Here is a 20,400-nt window from a genome sequence, read left to right on the forward strand (position 1 = left end):
CATTGGTATACTACTTGTTGTGATTTTGGTTGCCAAAAATGTTGCTAAAATTTCAATTTACTTCTAAAGTGTGCTACTGTTTTAAATAATTTTTTATTAATATTTGTAGACAGGTACAGCAGAGTGGGTTTCTGTCACTGAAGCATTCTATCAGGCAGTTTCTCAAGTAAGTTAAATTTTGTTACCACAACTTTTTTATTCTTCTCTCAGAAATGTATTGGTGCACGAAAACATCATGCTTTTTATGTTATTTGTGTATTCCCCCATGCTCTTTTCCCCCATGCTCTTTTTCTGTTTTCTTTAAAGGCCATAGAGATGTTATTGTCAAAACAGTGGCAGATAAACGAGCGCAGCAAATAAATAGTCTATTCAATATTGTTTGATATTTTAGACACATTTAGAAGAACTTAATCAGATGGTGCAATTGACAAATACAATCATTGCTGATATGAATAGAGGAATTACAGACTACAAACCTGTGTTTCAAACGTAAGTATTTATAATATACAGTTTTTAAAATTGGTTTATGATATTAATCTAATTCTCATAATGAAATTACTTTAAATTATTTAGTTTTGATTATTTTTATTATTATTATTTTATTTAGAATAGGAATAGATTATGTATCTCTTGTTTTTAACAAGATTGAGTTACTCGTAAGTAATTTTTTATCTTCCCCCCTTTTTTACCTTTAATTTTATCTTCCCCCCTTCTTATTTGTATTTTTTGTTAATCTAACACAAGATGCTCAGAAAGGGTGAGTGCTATTTTTTTTTTGAAGTTATTGAAAGACATGTAGGCAGAGGGGGCATGCAATACTAAGCTATTTGGTTTGTGGAAGTTTAGTAACAGTATAGTCGTTCACTGGTCAACAGCATGTGCTTTCTGTCATTATCAGAATAATATTTCTATCATTACTGCCAAGGCTGTGGAGTTGGGAAAAATTCTGACTTAAACTCCAACTCCAACACCTCCTTATGTAAGATTTTGTGGTATATTCTACTGAATAATACTTTCCAAAATGATAGGTTGCTATTATCTTTTAAATGTTTATGAGCCAATAAAGACTGAGTTGCATAGATAACAATCAAACTAGTCTGTGGTGATCACAGACAATAGAATTAAATCAAATAATAAACTAACCTGTAGCTATTAGCCTAGTAATAGTAGCTATTACATTACCTATAACATTGAATGATTTTGGCTATACTAATAGCCTTTGGTAATATATATAAATGATAAATCATACTCACAGAATAAGGAAGTAATGATTTTTCATATATTTATTAATCTCCTCTATTCTTAAAATTGACAAGTTACTTTTTTTTTTTTTACAAAATATAAGATTTGAATAAAACTATGAAGGAATATAAATACTGTAAAGTATGTAAAAAATTTTATGCCAAAGAGCGATATCTCAGTCCTTAATTTAAGGAATCTTTGGGTTGCAACTTCTTTCTGAAAAACTAATTAAAAAAAAAAAAAAAGTCCTAAAATAAATTTCATATTTTTCGCAATAAACTTCAGTTACAAACTTTAATCTTTAGTTTCCAGAGCAACTGAACCAGAAATAATCTCTGTAAGTTCGGTCGTGATTACAGCTTGTCGAGTGCGGTTATATTTAATTCTAAGACGGTCAATCATATCACCTAAGGAAATAAGGATTATAATTTCTACGTGTATGCAAAAAACATTCCTGACCGGAAAAACAAGTATGCTATTGGAATAACAAAGTGCTACTGTGGCATTAGTACAGTAATACTATTACTATAGCAAGCTAGAAGCTGTCAAGGGGATAAAAAAATTAATGATAATGATATGTTGAAAAAGTTACTAGTTAGTTTCTAATAACTTTTTCTAATTTCCTACTGTAAAAAACTAGAAAATTCTTCCTGAGTTCCTTTTATAAAAATCAATCATACATCAGTTCGTATGGTGCACACAAAAAAAAAGTTACCTAAAATACTTGGTAAAATAAAGTATCGTTCATATTCTAAAGTTTTAAGAGATTTGTTCATTGGAAAAGAATTGCTTCTGCTAGAGCCTTCTTCATCTGGTTTAATTATTTTCTGAGCAGAAAATAATTAAACCAGACTGCTGTTATATTTTTTTTGGATTCATCACAGGAGTTTTCAATATCTTGCTGACATTTTAATTATTTTTTAAATTATCAGGTCCTTGAGAAATGTTTAAATGGTGACACTTTGCTTTTTTTTGAATGTGTAATTTTTTTTTCTATAGTTTCTTTAAAAGTCAAAAGTTTGTTTTTCTACTTCCTTGTTTGAAGAAGGAAATATTGTAAAGTTTGTCTTTCCTCTTTGTAAGTTGCTCACTGCTCAGCAAAATTCTGTTAATTGGATTATGTATATTGCTGCTAACAATAATTTTTTTCTGCAGCTATAGTTCTTCTTTTCATAGAAGATGCAATTCTATCAGCTGTCATCTAAATAGTATTTGTTGTCCTGGTCACCATCTATAATTTTGACATTTTCTAAAATTTCATAATAAAAACATTTCAAATATCTTTTTAAATTAGAATTATAGAATTTTATCAGCACCACTGAAATCACTAATTAATGTTTCAGACTTCTTCTCTGAACAAATAGATCATTAAAAATAAGTACTCTGTGAGATTTCAACTTTGCAAGTTTTAGTAAATAAACAGTACATGAATTTGTTTTAACTAAAGTTTGGTTTAATAAAATAGTTTTAGACATGTTTTTAAAGTTATCAGACTTTATCTTATTGATGGAAATGAGTTAATATAGTTTTTGAACATAAATATAAAATTTGAAGGCTGAATAAATATAAAATTTGAAGGCTGAAAAGGTTTTGAAATTGTAACTTTGACAAAACTTGTGTTCATTTTGACTAAATGTTGCTTTAATGAAATATCAAAAATGAACAATAAGTATGAGCATATAGCCAGGAGTCAGGGTCTGTACATTTTTAGTGACTTCATTAGCAGAAGCTCCCAAAAAACCTCAAACTCTACAGCCCTGGTTATTGCACATCATTTATTTTTTGTTCATGAAATCCTAGTTTTGCCTCACTGAAATTTTATTTTGAAATGGATTAAAATGTTTGAATCAATGGAATCCACTGTTACAAATCAAAACACTGGTTGTCCATGGGCCATTAGAGTCGAAGAAACAGAATGTGTCCAACAATCATTAAGTTAAAATCCAAAATTGTCTGTTCATAAGAGAAAACAAGCATTGAACATAAAAAAAATCTTCATGTGGTTTTAAACCTTACATTAATAATTTAACAAATCTGTTTTCCTATCTTTAACAAAATGTCAAAGGATTTTTCTCTATACTTTTCAAATCAAACTTTATGCTGTTTATGGTGAATACTTTTACTACTTAAGTTATTTTTAAAATATTTTTAAGATTTTTTTTTTTTTTAGTTGTCTGAAATATTTGAAACATGTGCAAAGAAATCTGAAAGCGAACTCGTTTTGAAAGGTAGTCAAGAGGTTGGGATGGCTATGTTTGAACTTTTTATTGCTGTACGTCAACTGCACTCTTTCAAGAAGGATATTCCAAAAGAGTTAGTGATTTGTAGAAATTATGATGCACACTTAACTTCAAATAACATTAATACTTCTTAAATTTTGTGAAATTTTTAATAATTTTTTTAGTGTAAACAAAGTCATTATGAATCATAATGAAATCTAACTTCACTTTTATTATTGCTAAATGTTTTACATTATTTGTAACCGCTGTTGCTTTGTTAACTTTTTAGAAATGCACGGAATGGAGGACTTGACAGTTATTATAGTTGGTTTAAAAAAGGTGTTATCAAATGGTTGGATATAGCTGCATTAAAAGCTGAGCAGCGAATAGAGAAAGCTGTTTCTATTGATGAGGTTCATTTTAGTCTTATTTTTAGTATTGAGCAATTTAATCAGTGAATTTCTAAACAAGTTTAAAGTGAAGAATAAAGCACTAATTTTCACAAAGAAAATAAAAACATATACAGCTAAGCTAAAGTTTTTAAGTGTTAAGTTCCTTAATTTTGATATGTAAATGGAAGGTGATTAGCTAAATACAGATATTGAATTTTAATTAGTTTTTTTTCTTTTGCTTTCTTATTTTAAACTTTATGTTGATTGATTTAGGTTCGTGTCATTGATTCTATGGTCAAACATTCTACTTCAGCTGTTGATGTTACTTGCTGTTTAGGGCAGGTGGGTTTCTGAAGTTGAACTTTTTAAGCTAACAAAGTAATTCCATGTCAAGTCATTTAGCCTGAGGCTGTTTAAGCTAACAAAGTAATTCCATGTCAAGTCATTTAGCCTGAGGCTGTTTAAGCTAACAAAGTAATTCCATGTCAAGTCATTTAGCCTGAGGCTGTTTAACCATACTTCTTTATTTTTGTTGAAAATTGATACAGTTACGAACAAAGTGAAAAAATTTTCCTGGAGAAATTTGGACAACCCATTCAATGTGGTTCTCAATACATTAAACTTTTAATATTTTGTTTCAGGCTTTTGATATTCGATTTAAGGTAACTAAAAAAATGCAAATTGTTAAATCTGTTGTTTGGTGCAAAATATCTTTATTCTCGTCAAAGCAAAATTTTTCCACTGCTTTTTCAAGAGGCAAAACTTTAAAAATACCACTTTTTTTAGCTTTTTCCCTAAGTAGCTTTAATAGATGTTATGCTAAAAATTAGGATAATGTCATCAATACTTTAGGAAATATTTGACTTTTAGTTAAAGCAGGTTTCAACAGTTTATTTATCAACTAAATTAAGAATAAAATAGAGAAGTATTTAAAAAAATTCAAATTTAAAAAATCTTTAATTTTAAACACATGAATATTTAAATATTATTTTAAAATCTGTTCAAAGATTATTATACAAACTACAATATCTTTTTGTTGTTAATTTTGTTATATCAGTCTTTTACTTAAATTGCTGTACAGTGTTTGTGACGACTAGAATGTGATTTATAGTTATAATATATTTATTACTAAACTGTAGCTGTTTAAAAGGATGTTCAGGACTACAAGGTTACAAGAATGTAGTTTTTATTATTATTTCATTCACATTCAACTATACCAACCACCCATCTTTTTCTTATCGAACTAAATTACCAAATTATCAGTTTAAGGCAGACTTGATCTTTTCATTGCCAGAATACATGTTGATAGTGGTGTAAACTGATGAAAAGATTAGGTTGCTGGGGTTGTACACAGGTCGTGCTCAAGTATTCCTTCTTGCATTCTTTTTTTTTGAAATGTATAATATGATGATATCCTTAAAATGTGATATACAAAATTCAAAAATTTTGCAAAAGCAAAAAAAATCTGTATGTCTAATGGTCTCTGAAAACATGCTTTTGTCAGGGCTTTTTTAATGTACCTACCAAATTATCATATGGAGATTTACCATTCCTACTTGCAAAAATATTCATACCGAATATGTTTTCATACCGAAATTATTTTGATGCAAAATTACTTGTGATTTAATAAATTGTTAATATTACAGTGCAGTGCAATTGAATGTAATGAGCACAGTGCACAGTGGAAATAACCTTCAGGAATCTAGAATAGTGCACAAGTATTTGTTGTCTTTTTCAATCTCAAGATTTATTGATGATGGATTTGTTTAAAATTGTGAAGGGAAAAAAAAACTGTTTTTTCTTATAGATATGTATTTTCTGGACTAATCTTGATTGGCCAGATGTAAGTGGAGCATACATGTTCTTGTCACAAATATCAGGGGTAAGTTTCTTTGGTAACACTTCTGCAATCTTTCTTTATCTTATTACAACATGTAAACAAATGGTGGATGGTGGTTTAACATGTGATAGGATATAGAGTAGTTCAGAAAGTTTAATATTTAATTGTTTTATATTGTAACAACTCTCTCCAAATCTTAATGAAAGCGACTTAACAAATACAACATTTTATGAACCAATTCATATTTCTAAAATAATTCTAAAAAATATTGTCTTTTAGATAATTGGAAAATGTGCTATGGATTATGGTGAAATGATTTTCCGAAAGTTAAAGGCTAAAGGTTTTTATGACAATGAAGGTCAATTTGATGTCACAGATCAAGTATGTCTGTGGAGCAGTTTAGCAATTGAAATATCTACTTTGTTTCTATTACAGAAAACTTATATAATTTAATAAATTTATTAATTTTCATAGTTATGCATCATGATGAATAACATGGCACATGTGTTGCAATTTCTTGATTATGTGCCACAAGCCCTTGAGTATCGCAAAATTTTAGATGCTATGGCTGTAGTCCATGGTGAAGATAGACTTGAGCAGCTTGAAGCTACTCTTAAGAATATTTTAATATGTGCAAAGGATGATATGCATAATAGGCTGGATCAGATTATTAATCATGTTGGACGCAGGGTAAGTAAAATCAGTTAAAAATGGCTCTTATATTTTTTATTGTATTTTATTTTGTATTAATATAGTATATTATGTAATTTCATTTTAGGTAAAAGAAAGTTTTAATGGATACATTATTAAAATTATTAACCAAGAAAATGTTGAAGTGCATCAGGTATTATTTATGTACTTTATTATTATATTTCTTTTTGTTTCATTTTTCAAGCAAAAATCAAAGGAAAGTTTATTGCAAAAACATTTGTTCTAAAGGCAGCAGATCCCCTTCTTGAATACATCGATAGCAACCTAGTGACACTAAACTCAGCATTACTGGCAGGAGTATTTGATAAGTATGATAACTTTTTATTGTTGTTGTGGTGATCATAATAAAGAAAATCTTTTTACAAAATACTCTTTTTTAAAATATTACATTCTTTGTCTTTTTTTTTAAAAAGTTTTATTCTTTTTAAAAGTCACTTTTTTTTAATTATTAATGTGGTACACTTATATTATGTTTATTACTTATATTCATTAAAATCTCATTGTTATTCATGTTTGTTTATTCTGATTTTTTTTTTTTTTTAATGTTTATCAAAGAATTCTTTTGAACTTTTGGGAAATGTTTATTGCAGCTTCATTTGATGTTACAGAAAAACATGGTCACAAGGTTGTTTTTTTTTTCTCTCTCTCTTTTTCTGTATTGTTTTTATATCAGTTTCAGTAGCAATCATATTTATTCTGTAACTTATTTTGATTACAGTTACATAAAGTTATTAAAGTTTGTATGAAACATTAATACTGCAATATTAAGTGAATTTGAGTGAACTAAAAGTGATTTTTATTTCAAATTGTTTTACATAAAGTACCTCACTAATTAGGCTACTCGTATATTTTTACTTATATGACAATTGTTTAAAAAGTTTATTTCAAACTTTTCAAAATAGTCTTTAAAAAATTATTAGTTATTATTTAGTTTTTTTTTTTTTTTTTTAATTTGATGATAATATTTGAAATAACGTAAAAATACCATCTGTTAAAAAGAAAAATGCAATAATACAAAATATTTAGTATAATCAATTCTAATTTATTGGATTCTTTTGACTTTTGTTTTTTATTGATTCAGTGGCAGTCCATCCATTATGATCGACTCCAAAAAGTGTTAACAGTAAGTTCTTATAGGTAGCAAATAAAAATAATGAGTATTTTACCTGTGCTGTGTCAAGCCACTTGCATTAATGAAACAATGTTCTACTTTATTGTTTTTAGATTATTATTGAGTTTTTCCATGGAGATGGGAATGGAGTTTCTGTGGAAAGTTTGATGTTAGATTCATATAAAGTAAAACCTTTATGGAATTTTTTTTTTTTTTTTGTTAAGCATTTATATATTTTGTATTAAAACAAATCCCCATATTTAAGTAAAAGTATTTTTAAATTTTTTTTTGTTTTATTGCTTAGGAACTTATCAAACTTGCACATTTAAATATTTCAACTACAGAAGAACTCATCGAAGAGCATTACATGAACATGTGTGAAAAACAGGTAAAATTTTTAGCAGTAGGGCTTGGGTATTAATAAAATCTGAAAATATTTCCTGTTTCATGCCAGATTTAGTGAATTAGAGCAGTTTGCATTTAATTATTTTATCTTTAAAAAATCGTAAAAAAAAATTTATTGCTACTGATGTCAGCTTTTAAAAAGTGTTCAGAAGAAGGAGTGCTGTTATTTTACTTAAGTAATTTTAAATTTCTTAGAAGTCTGCCGACTCATCGTTAGGTCAATTGACTTTTAAAGTTTTTTATTGTAATCATACAAAGACCTTAAATATATATGGTATGTTTTGTTTTAAGCTTCTACTTTTTCTACTTTTTGACCTTTAAAGAATTTTTTATGTTTTAATTGGTCAAGCTGTTAGAGCTTTGATCAGTTCATTGTTAAACTTCATTTATGGCTCATATTTTTGGGCATAACTCTTTTTTGAAATCAAATTAATTTAATTTTAGTAATGAATTGCAAAAAGCTACTTCCTATGGATACCAGCGGTAATTTTCATAAGTTTAAAGTAAATAAATGAGTTCTTGTTGTTTTTTATAAATTTACCTCTTCCATATAGTTTATACATTATTTATTTGCAATATGCAAATATATTGTACTTTTATGCAGGATATTCTGATCCTTATGTGGTTCTACAATTAAAACCTGATCATTTATTTCCCAAACAAGTATCAAAAAGTACCAAGGTTCACAAAAGCACACTATTTCCGTTATTTGATGAAAGTTTCCAATTGTATGCATAATTATTTTTTTTATTTTTTTACTTAAAGTTTAAATAACTATCCTTGCATAAATATGTGTGTGTGTTTTATTTATAAGAAATTCATTCTATTAATTATTTTGTAATTATACTTCTTCTTTAGTGAGATTCCCCCTCCTGATTGCTTAAAAAATGGTGCTACACTCTTATTCACTGTATATGATAAAGATCGGCTTGATGATGACCTAGCAGGTGAAGTTTTTTACAATCTCCAAAATATACCAGGGTTACATCATGATACTGTTCAAGGAGCTTTCGGTACTGCTCCTCAAATTGAAATGAACTTATGTGTTGGTCCACTAGTAGGTGGCTGTATTGAAGGTAACTCGTAACTCTTTTCTTTGTTATCTTAAACTTTTTTTTTTTTTTTTTTTTTTTTTATATACACATGTAACATTTAAATTGATTATTTCCTACTAACATGCATTTGTCAAAATTTTTAAATTAAAATCATAAATTTCATCAAAATACCAGGTTTTTGTTATTTTTATTTGTTAATGGATTTCCCTCACAGATCTCTTGAACTCTGATGCTTCTTTTTTTTTTTTTTGTTAAACTAACAAGTGGTTCCTTGTTGGTTTAACAAGAATGATGAAGGCCGAAGAAGTTGATGTAAAATTTTTATTATTTTGTATCAACTTTTTCAGCCTGAACTCCTCTTTGGATTCAGATTTGATGTGGAATCTTCAGTTGCTTTATTCTTTTTTTGTGTTACTAAACTGAAGTTCTTTGGAAAAAAAATATATTTAATCTTTCCAACTTTTTGCCCCAAACTTCCAATTTCCTTTGTGGAAGACACATGTGTAATTCAACATCAAATCACCCAATCAAACCATCCGTTGAACTATGTGTTTTCAATTTTGTTTCATATTTTGACACTTAATTCCTATTTGTAAGAAAATATAGTATGCAAAACTTTAGCCTAAAATCTTGAGTGGTTCTTGAGATACTACAATTTCAATGGCCTGGTTTCCCAAAATGACCCGGTTTTTAATTTTTAAGAGTATTTTCCTTAATAAATTGAGAAATAATCCAACTTCTGGGTCTGATAACTCAAAACACCACTGTCTAAATTTTTTTTTTTTTTTTTTTTTTTTGCTGTTTATAAAATTTGTCACAAAAAAAATAATGAGGGAAAACAGCAGAAATATTTTGAACTGTAAAAAGTCAAAAAGTCTATCACGCTGCCTCTTACGGGTCTGTTAATAATCTCCAAAGGCCACGTATGAGTCACAATAAATATCAACAGTGGACAGTTTCAAAGATAGAGGAAATAGCAGTGTTTTGTAAATCCATTTGGAATATCCACTAGCATGTTATCGTAGGTCTCCTTTTAGTGAACGTTGTGTGTTGTTGGGATAGATTGGTGTTGAGTTGCTATTACGAAACAGAACTTTAAACTTCTGATTAAAGAATAACAATGCTACTCTGGAATAGTAAAGAGAGGTATCCGTTTTGAAAAATATGAGCTGATTGCATAGATCTTAGCTATTTTAAATCGGTTTGGTTCATAAAATATTTTAAAGAAATTTACGTTTAACTTTAATACGATTAATTTACTTTACGCCACATTCGATGTAACATGAAAAAATACAGCGAAAAAAAAAATTGATTCAGTAAAGTCGCAAAGGTTGTGAAGCAATTTTTGTTGCATTTCAAATAAAAAAATAAAAAAACTTCGGACACAGTTTTACCAGTTTTACCAGTTCTAAGTTCTGGTTTTACTTGTTATGTTTCATGTCTCAATCATTTGAATTGTCACTTTGCATTCTTTGATCTAATTTGATATCACGCTTATCAGATTTTACTGTTGTTTTCTGCAAGATATTTATTTTGCGCCATTTTGTATCTACGTCTGCATTTGCAACAAAAAAAAAGTTGTGAAAGTTAAATTTCATTTTAAATTAAGAAAATATAAAGAAAAATATTTTTTTGGACATGTTTTAACCCAATACTAAAAATCGATTTAAAATTAATATATTTAACATTTATTTAAATAGTTTGCTTATATTTTATTAAACGAAAGTTAATAACAACTTTTGGATAGAAGTATCTAAGGAGTCATTAGGTTTGTGATGAAAAATGAATTTAATATGAGACTGATTTGAAAATTTAAAATTTGAGTGAAGAACAGTGGAACGAGTTAACAGTTTAACTGGTCCCCAGAGTACGAACCTTTCGTAAATAAAAAAGTAAAAATAATACTAAAAACAAAGATTATTTATGGAACGATCATTAACATATAAAATTCGTTAGTTATTATTATTGTTTTTTTAAATGATAAAAAATTTTTTTAATGCATTCACGCTGTTAAATTCAGGGTAATAACGTGTTATATTCATAAATAGCCTATTTTACCTTCACATAATTTCATGTTAATAAATAAATAAAAAATTATTTTATTGTAAAAAAATAAAAGTAAAAAGTGTACCATAAGAAACTATGGATTAACTTTTTTATAATTCGTTAATATTTTAAAGTTAAGTCCAGGTATAACGTTTTAGCAAAATAATAACCACTATTTACTCATAGTTGGGCAGAACAAAGTTTTAGGGGCTCTTAGAACTTGAATATTTTTATATTTGAATATAGATATGCATACTTAGCAGTAATGAATTGTTAAGTTGCTCAAACTTGCAGCTGTAATGAATTGTCAAGTTACTCAAACTTGTTGAATTAAAATTTTTAACTGTATTAGAATGTTTTTTTCTTGATTTTGAGATAAAATGTTAAAATAGTAACTTGTTTGAACTTTTAATAAGTAACGAGAAAGATCTGCACTAAAATACAAAAATACTTCACTAAAATACAAGTTTTTGTGAAAGCAGAAGACTTATAATTGAAAGGTAAAATTTTAGCGGTGAGTGAAATTGTAAGCGGTTTGAAAAATGTCATACAGTCAATAAATTTTTTTTTTAAATCGATTCAAGTGCACTTTAATCCATATTGATGGTATGTTTTTAATGAAAAATGTTGGATTTTTGTTGCAGTTATATTTGTGGTCAGTTCATAATTCCTCCCACTGTGTGATGTCGACTGTTTTAAAGCGATCATTAGTTAACTATAAGATGATTTTTTAAACTCTAAAGTTAATTTTTTTATATATATACTTTGGTATCTAAAGCTCAAAATGGATTAAGAGAAACCCAACAAAACCTAAAGTTTAGAAAATAAATATCTGTGGCGTATTTTTCCATATCTATATGCGTGAATGTATTTGTGAATTTAGTACTGAAAAACCGTCGCATTAACGACCAAACTGCATCAACCTTTTTGGACAAGCAAAAAGAACGCTATCAAAAAATGAGCGATAACATACAAAGAGCGAAGCAGCAACTTTTAAAGATGAAAAAGTGATGATCTTGCTTCCTTATTCCAGAAAATATATATGGTACGTTTACGTCCACAAAATCGAAATTAAAAATTATTTTAAAATTTATTTGTAGACAGTTAAAAAAAAATTTGCTTTATCACATTTTGTTGCAATATCTTTTACACAAAGCAAGTTAAATTAATGTTTAAGTGATGAGAATACTCTTCGTGTTAAATTTATATAATGTTATGACATGTTTTATAAAATTATTGTATATTATTAATGTATTGGATTATTTTTTACGTTAATGCATTGAATGCTATATATTTGATACATCGGTTAGTAAAAGAGGAGCTGTACGTAGTGCTGTTTTAAAACCAATTGTTATGAACGCTGGAACAGAACGCCGTTCCCTTTTGAAATTTTTATACATATGACCATTGTTTTAAAAAAATTATTTTATTTAGAATGTTAATTTTTACCCTACATGTCGACTTCATTCTCTCTTTCCCCTTCCTCTACCCTCTCTCTTTTTTGTTTTATTATTGATTGAGTTGTGTTCGTCTTAGTTTGTTCCGCTCTTTTTCAAGCTGAGAAATTAGTTGCGCAATCGAATTAGAGAAATGTCTATAAATAATAAGAAAGCTCGTGAGACTTTGAAAATAAAACTTTTTTATTCTGTCGTAATTCTTGCTTTGCGGTTATTTTTTTTGGCAGCTAATTTGGGCAGTTTTTTAAACTTCAAACTGTTTAAAAACAATTATGCAACAATTAAAACTGACCTTTTTTGGAGTAACTTGATTTTCTATTCACTCAAATTTGTCTCGTTTTCTTTAATTTAAATTTATACAATAAAAATAATCTATAAATAAAAAGTTTAATAAAGATGCCATGTAATTAAATATATAAAAAAGACGAAAAAATGGTCGGATAAGCACTTTTATGGCAAAAAATGGTGAAATATAACAATTTGAGGTTTTACATAACGATGAAGTATAATTATATGTTTAAAAATAAAATCCTCGCAAAAAAAAGACCCCACCAAAAAAATGCTCACCAAAAAAACCTGACGAACGACCACTTGTACCTCTCAACAGCAATTCTGTAAATAATTTCTATTATTAACAGGCTTGATGTTGAGAGGTACAAGTTAAATCTTTAACTGCAATTGCAGCGTAGCCTGCTCCTAAAGCCTGAGGACTCATCTTAGTTGCATGTACTAACTCGAATGAAATAAATATGCAAGGTATTTCCTCAGCTTTTCGCCGTTTCGTTCATTCACTGAATTGATCAAAATGTAAAAAGTGGTCGACCCACTTGGGCTTTTTTTTTTTTCTTCTTTTTTGCGCTTGAGAAATCTAAAAAAAGTTAGATGTTTAACAGATACAAAATTTGAAAACTTTAATTGAGAGAAGCTTAAAATATCTTGCTATAATAATTATTGAGGCATAAGTCTTATGTCTTCAAAAATGTCTTTTTTGTTCAATTACTGGCTTTCTATTTTAATTTTGCTTTTTTAATTTCTTTAGCTTTTTTCCTATCTATTGGAACCTTGAAACAATTTTTTCTTCTTACACACAACTATGATTGTAAAACCCCAACCTGGTTATCTAAATCGGAAGATAATTCATTTTTTTAAAATTTCAAAAATTTCCATACGAAGTATTTTTGTAAAGAATCTCCTTGTAAACTTTGAAAAAGTCTTTAACGCATGACATTTTTAATTAGTTGTTAAAATAAAAATATTAATGGAGTAAATTCTTTGAGACCAACAACTTTATAGACTATTTTCCTCATCTTTAAAGCTACGTCCGTTTCATGTTATATTAACTACATATTAAAATTTATTATTAAATTATTCAATACAGAACATGGGCATAAAAGAAATCTGTCAGAAGTGGGATTTGAACCCACGCCTACAAGAGTAGACTGCGACCTGAACGCAGCGCCTTAGACCACTCGGCCATCCTGACTTATATACCTTTAGAGATATTAAAAACTAATTTATTAAACATTTGATTCAAAAATTTTTTTTTTCAGGTTTTATATTTAAAATAATATTTTAATTTGAGGCTTTGATTAAGATTGGCTTTATTTCACGTAAGTAACAAGATTCTTGGTCAAACGCATTCATGGCCAAAGATTACATACAAAATATTACTTCGCTGAACTTAATTACAAAATGGTTTATCAAACAAAACTTTCCTTTTAGATTTGTTAAAAGTAAAGATTTTATTGAAAAAGATCTAATACCTTCGTTCCGCAAATTGTCACATTGGATGCTTAAATTTCGTTCTGTAATACTTGTCCCATTTGATAAAACTTTTATAGCTATAGCTTCGCTAGTGTTAATCCGATTTTCAAAAATAATTGCTTGTTGAATAGGATTGCTCAAGGCTTTCTAACAAGATTATAGCTGATAAAACATTTTTAATAATCATATTTCGAATTTATTCTTTGCCGATCTGTTCCATAACTTTAGTTACTCGAGCTCCCTTCAGACGATTTTCGGTATTCCTTTTGGAATTTTTAGAAAATAATTTGAACAGTACAAATTTAGCAAATCTCTAAAAAAATTACTTAAATAGCCAATGATATGTTAAGAATAACTAGATGTCTAACTGCCGTAAATCGGTATAAGAAAAAGTGAAGCAAAAATCGGCCATTATGGAGGGCAAAATCTTTACGCTATTTATCAAAACAAAACAAATACGAAGCTTTTGATTTGTTAAATTTGCCCCCCATAATGGCCGATTTTTGCTTTAAAAAATACGCGCAAGTTAGACATCTAGTTATTTTTAATATATCATTGTAAATAGCATACATTTTCAATATTCGGACCAAAAGTATCAAAATGTAACAACTTATTGTGAAACAGAGGTAATATTAAGTTTTTAATATGTGACAATGGGAAGAGATAACTTTCTGCACAATATCTCGCTCATTAAAAATGTTGTATGAAGAACGTCATACAGATTAAAGAAAATGTTTAACATGGATAAAGGGACTGCGGATGAAGTAGCTTTTACAACTGACAAATGGGCATCAAGAAGCAACAATGCTTTCCAAACGTTAACTTGTTATTATATGAACAAGAACTTTGAAATTTAAGAGATTTTTAATAATTATGAAGTTTTTTTTAGTGAAAAACACACAAGATAACTAATTACAAAAAAAAAATTGATAAAGTTGTGAAGGATTTGAAAATACCTGAAAAAAGTAAACAAATAGTTCCAAACTGGTTGGTGGTACAATGTTGGGAAAAACTTTATTATTACACAATCACTGTAGGCAGTTCTCGAATGAACGAATATTTCTACGAAGCTGAATGGTTTAATTTACTTGTAACATATCATAAATGCTACAAGTATATCAAATGAAATTGCAATGAAAAAAAAAAATTGTAATTGTACAACTCTTGTTCAACTTGTTTTAACTGGAATTTCAGGTTTTAATCTGTTCTGAACCTTGAAGTTTCTCTTTAAAATAAATTCACATATTTCAATTTACTACATGAAGTCTCCTCAAACTGAAAACGGTATCATTCAAAAACCTGAATGGAAATTCTAAAGCCTTTCTTCATCGCATGTAAAGAAATAACCAATCATCTTATTATACTAAAACTCTACACTCTGTGGGGTTAAGTTACGGCTTTTTTTTTTGAACTTCCGATGGTTGTTGATGCGGTAGAACAAATTTTAAACAGATTTGAAGACGTTATGGAGCACTTTGTTTTTTGTTTGCATTTTGTTTGTTTTAAACACTGAGACTTTGGACTGAATTAGTGACTTGTTGGATCTAAAAATCGAGTAACGAGGATCGTTATTCTGATGGGGCCTAGCAAAATTATACGCAAAAACATAAGACTATATAGCTTTAGAATATCACAAACCAGTGCATGTATGCCGTATGTTACAAATGAGTATTGAAAATTCGAAAAGGGGGCAAAGGTGTGTTTTTACCGAACACCCCCCCTCTCCCTCTCATGTCTATGATGTTCATGTAACGTGTGAAATCAACGTACTATTCGTTACTAACACTCTGTTGGCTCACGTCTACATTGCAGCTATTTTATTTAAAGTTATTTTAAACTCATTTTTGTGTATAAGATTTTTTTTGTAACAGTCATCATAGTACTTAATATATTTCGTCATACGTATACTGAAACTCGTTCAATTCTATATTAGAAATTGGTAGTGGCATGTTCCAAAGTCTTCGTTTATTCGTTTTTTACAACGGAAACATTCACAAATACCGAAAATACAAAAAAGATCAAGCGAAATCATCAAAGTATTTGGTACATTTCGCTTGGCAAACTGATATTTAAATATTACAAATGTTTATAACTAGAACTTAATCTATAATTTCTTTATAAAAATATGATTGTATGGTTGATAGTTATATTGTTGCTCTATTTCACGCAAATTAATTACTGCCTCGTTTCATGTCAACTACTACCTTCACATCAGAATACAAGCTTTCCTTAAGCTGCTTTGAAGCTGTTTGTCGAAGTGTTTACAATAGTTAAAATCTCTTGTTATGTTAACTTATGCAGCCATCTGGATAATATATGCATTCATCTTTATAATGGCTATGAAGAGCGGAAAAACTAATTTTTTGGAGGTCAGTAAGTGAATTCTGATTTTTATTAAACTTACGAAAACACCGGCCGACACACACACAAAAAAGATCAAATTAGTAAAAAAGCATATGTAATCAGTAAACAGCAAGTAAAACACAGTTCTTCAACTTAAAAATCTAAAATGACTTAGAGATTTCAACCCAAAATTTAATTCATAAATTTTAGCTTTCCGGTAAAAATAGTGGAGTTTGGTTGAGAGAAATCTTTTGATATTCTAAAAAACGGTTATGAAGCATTTTTTTTTTGGTATTTCACTGATGCAGAAGAAATTTATTATTGTGATAATTTGAAAGGCCTGTTTGAAAAATTCTTTTGATTGGTGTCTCTTTGTCGACAGTTTTGTAGAAAGCTTAAAAAGCGGTCTTTTTCCTTAACTCATGGGCAGCTTAACAGCTCTAACAACTTAACCATCCCACAAAAACAGACAACTAAACATGGAATAAATTCCATCACATATCAGTGTATCTTTTCTTGGAACACCCTTCGTACACTCTAAAAACAGATTTTATCCTTAGATCCAAGAATCTGTTCTTAAAATCACTCCATCATTTCTACCTAAAAAGTTACGTTTAACTTTATTCTTTACCTCTTTAACTTTTTTCTTTATGTTTATTTACATTTTATAATTTCTTATTTGTGTGTATGTGTATATATGTATGTACATGTGAATACATTATGATAACTATTTGACCTATATTTTAACTCTTTTAAAAGTCTGTTTTATAAGTGTTACTTATAAATATTTGTTAAGTTCTACTTTTACTGTGACTAGTTTATTTCTTATGTTTTTTTCTTATCTTTTCTTTATCTTATTTAGTCATCGCGTTTTATTAGTGAATTACTATTTGCAATGACCTGTGTTTTTTGTAACATCCTTAACACGAAATATATTGATATTGATTGATTGATGGGCTAAAGAACATCCCACACGTTACAGTTCATCTGCTATGAGAATAATTTCTTCATCCACTCTCCTTTTCATGACGTTGTTTAATAGCATCCAATGAAACTATCTGTTTATATTGCATTAGATTAGTTTAATTGATTTAACCAATAAACAAGTTGAAGTCTATCAGGATTTATTTGAAAATGAAAAACAGGTTCCACTGTTTTTTTAGTGTCGAAAACGGTCTGTTAAAAAGTAAAAAGTAGTATAAAGATATACTCAGGTTAGTTCTAGGATATTTACCAACTCTTACAGTCAATTCAGATACTTGATTCCGACGTTTTAAGTTAGCTTTTGAATTAGTAGAACTAACGGAATCTGCAGCATTGGTATCTTCTTATTTGTTTAGGCTTTTACTAGTATGTAGTTTGCGTAAAAATTTAATTAATAAGTGAGTTTTTATAAAAGTATAAGTTAAAATTAAATGAAAAATTAAAATTTGTAAAACAATTTTTTTTAAACTTTTTTAATGTTTTGTGAAAAAACGAAAACAAAAGTTTTTAAAAGTTTAATCTTTTTACTGAACAAGCATAAACTCCGCCCCCCGTATGACACTGAATTTTCTTTTATTAACTTTTTTGTTAGATCGTGCATGAAAAAAAAACCTCGATGTTGACTTTTTGTCAAAAGTTTATCAAGAAATTTGTTTTTGTTCTTCGGTCCACTGAAATGAATAACAAAGTTACGATTACCGACAAAACGCTACAATATGTAATAACTTATATAATAAATTTAACAAAATATGTTCATAATAGATATGTTTTGCACCAACTTACTCTTTGTACTCGCATATATATATATATACACACACTAGCTTTGGTCATGCTGGGAAATATGTCCACTCATTTATGTTGAAGAATCAGGGATTCTACAAAATCTTTTAAATGTATGCTTTGCGGCTGCATAAAATTTGCAAAATGCTTTAAAAATTGCACTGATGGTCACTTCTAAACGTCTTCTATTATATTCAATCATAGCTTTTTTTCGCAGCTATCCTGGATCTCTTCTTTTTTACCCCACAACATACTAAAGGGCAATCAGCCGAACAATGTGACATGCATATTGGGCGGCATGCACTATCTGTTTTACTATTTTTAGAACTTCGCACATGAGTATGCGAGTTAGTTTTCAAAGTTCTTGAAAAAGGCGCAATAAATGGAGGTTGCTGTACTGGTTGAGGAAAAGAACGAGGCTCAAAACCCTGCAAATAAGGTTGAAACTGATGCGATTGAGCATCTCCAATTGATGAAACTGAAGATACCGTTGAACTTGGGTAATAGTAAAAGTTAGCTTTCTGATCTGTACTTTCATGGTTGGATGTTCCAGGCAAAATACTTGTTACTAATGGTGTAACTGGCTGAAAGGCTTGAACAACCTGTGAAACCTTTTTGGAACTTGCTGACTCTGAAGACCCAGCACTGTTCTTCATTATACAACAAATTTCTGGACAGAAAGAGAGACAATCGGATGAACATATTGGAGGGCACATATCTGCAATCGATAATGTTGGTGCTGCCAAACTCTTTTGCTTTTTATGATGCACAGAACTTTTTTTACAGCATTGACGTGAGCAGCTAGGTGAGCATGTTGATGTGCAAGCTGAATTGCAATTAGAATTTAACGGTGGAACAGAGTACAGTGTTGCTAAAGAAGAGGCAGGCGGAGATAGAACAGGAGGGTAGTATGGGGAAGAATATGGCGTGTACGAGGATGAAATCGTCTGCTGACTTTGTGCGTAAGGATAAGAAAGTGGAGATGGTGGTGGAGGGGGCGGAGGTGGTGGAGGTGGTGGAGGAGGAGGAGGAGGAGGAGGAAGAGGCGGAGGAGACGGAGGTGGTGGGGGAGGTGAAAAAGCTACAACCTGGGTAGCTGGCTGTTGTAATAAAGCAGTAGCAGGCGCAGGTACGAGTTGAACTATTTTATGACTGAAGCAACATGCTACTGGACAAGATTCTTGGCAAGTAGCTGGCAAACAACTTGCAGGACACAAACTGGTGTCGTAATGCCCCGGTACTGGAACAGATGGACCGTTTTCTAATATAAAAATCCAGGTAAAATTTTTTGTTATTTAAAACTCAAATAAAGTGACTTTTTGTTTACAGTTTTTTTTTGTATACAGCATAACAAAAAGGCAAACTTACTTGTACAATGAGTTCCATCCCCTGACCATCCATCAAAACAATGGCACACTCCATTTAGACAGTTGGCATGTATGCTGCAATGATCACAAACAACTAAAGAAATAAAGCAATACAGTTAAGTTTTATTTTACATAGCCTAAAATAAAATCATGATTACACATGCGTGGAACTTTCTGTACGCATGTACGAACATTAAATAGTCTTACTAGATTGATAAAGTCGGGTTGTAAACTATAGATTAATAATTTTCATGTATTCTTTAAAAAATTAAAATTTTTTTGAACTTGAAAATTAGCTTGAAAACAAGACAAACCTTTTGTGCATTCATATCCGTCTCCAAAATATCCAGGTTTACATCTGCACCGACCATGAGGACAAGTGGCATGGACGTCACATTCAGCGCAAATATCCTCTTAAATAAAAAATCTAAAATAATAAATTTTTCTTCTTTTTCTTGCTACTTTCAATGAAACTCCATGTAACTCATACACGAAGATATATGAGTTACAACATTTTTTTTTTGAGGGCTGTTAAACAGTACAAAGGTTTTTTTCCTTTTTACCTTGGCAATGTGAACCGTCATACCCAACAGTGCATATACATTTGTAATTTCTTCCCATGTCAAAGTCGTGGCATGTACCGCCATTTTGACATGGATTTGGATGACAAGGATTAGTGGTAAT

The 20,400-nt window shown here is 29.3% G+C and overlaps 2 protein-coding genes and 1 non-coding gene across 15 annotated transcripts in view; 1 reads left to right on the top strand and 2 right to left on the bottom strand.

The window, feature by feature from the left end:
* Positions 1 to 12,474, top strand: part of LOC145188555 (BAI1-associated protein 3-like) — a 28,037-nt gene extending 15,563 nt beyond the window's left edge. For 6 of the 10 annotated variants that reach the window (XM_090087046.1, XM_090087045.1, XM_090087048.1 and 3 more), the window contains 20 exons: positions 110 to 166; positions 392 to 489; positions 608 to 656; positions 3,413 to 3,555; positions 3,751 to 3,874; positions 4,127 to 4,195; positions 5,661 to 5,735; positions 5,973 to 6,074; positions 6,168 to 6,383; positions 6,472 to 6,537; positions 6,633 to 6,712; positions 6,960 to 7,029; positions 7,486 to 7,527; positions 7,629 to 7,700; positions 7,820 to 7,903; positions 8,116 to 8,194; positions 8,365 to 8,403; positions 8,525 to 8,648; positions 8,779 to 8,996; positions 11,905 to 12,474. In XM_090087046.1, the coding sequence (XP_089943172.1) occupies positions 110 to 166; positions 392 to 489; positions 608 to 656; positions 3,413 to 3,555; positions 3,751 to 3,874; positions 4,127 to 4,195; positions 5,661 to 5,735; positions 5,973 to 6,074; positions 6,168 to 6,383; positions 6,472 to 6,537; positions 6,633 to 6,712; positions 6,960 to 7,029; positions 7,486 to 7,527; positions 7,629 to 7,700; positions 7,820 to 7,903; positions 8,116 to 8,194; positions 8,365 to 8,403; positions 8,525 to 8,648; positions 8,779 to 8,996; positions 11,905 to 12,032 (1,935 nt within the window). In that variant the 3' untranslated portion in view covers positions 12,033 to 12,474. Of the gene's footprint in view, positions 1 to 109; positions 167 to 391; positions 490 to 607; positions 657 to 3,412; positions 3,556 to 3,750; positions 3,875 to 4,126; positions 4,196 to 5,660; positions 5,736 to 5,972; positions 6,075 to 6,167; positions 6,384 to 6,471; positions 6,538 to 6,588; positions 6,713 to 6,959; positions 7,030 to 7,485; positions 7,528 to 7,628; positions 7,701 to 7,819; positions 7,904 to 8,115; positions 8,195 to 8,364; positions 8,404 to 8,524; positions 8,649 to 8,778; positions 8,997 to 11,904 lie in introns of those variants that run through there. The other 4 variants (XR_016452405.1, XR_016452406.1, XR_016452407.1 and 1 more) reach the window with 2 other exon arrangements.
* Positions 12,475 to 13,877: 1,403 nt separating this feature from the next.
* Trnal-cag (transfer RNA leucine (anticodon CAG)) lies at positions 13,878 to 13,961 on the bottom strand. The gene has a single exon. It is a non-coding gene; the product is annotated as a tRNA-Leu (tRNA).
* A 4,227-nt stretch (positions 13,962 to 18,188) lies between these two features.
* The window catches only part of LOC145189386 (uncharacterized), a 13,156-nt gene continuing 10,944 nt past the window's right edge, over positions 18,189 to 20,400 (bottom strand). For all 4 annotated transcript variants that reach the window (XM_090087024.1, XM_090087022.1, XM_090087026.1 and 1 more), the window contains 4 exons: positions 20,280 to 20,400; positions 20,031 to 20,129; positions 19,718 to 19,810; positions 18,189 to 19,610 (listed from right to left, as the gene is read on the bottom strand). The exon at positions 20,280 to 20,400 is cut by the window's right edge and continues 107 nt beyond it. In XM_090087024.1, the coding sequence (XP_089943150.1) occupies positions 18,544 to 19,610; positions 19,718 to 19,810; positions 20,031 to 20,129; positions 20,280 to 20,400 (1,380 nt within the window). In that variant the 3' untranslated portion in view covers positions 18,189 to 18,543. The remainder of the gene's footprint in view (positions 19,611 to 19,717; positions 19,811 to 20,030; positions 20,130 to 20,279) is intronic.

This window comes from Hydra viridissima, unplaced genomic scaffold (assembly GCF_058129835.1).
Source record: "Hydra viridissima isolate aposymbiotic clone 2 unplaced genomic scaffold, HvirCarnegie_v1 scaffold_5, whole genome shotgun sequence".
In the NCBI taxonomy this organism is placed as follows: Eukaryota; Metazoa; Cnidaria; class Hydrozoa; order Anthoathecata; family Hydridae; genus Hydra; species Hydra viridissima.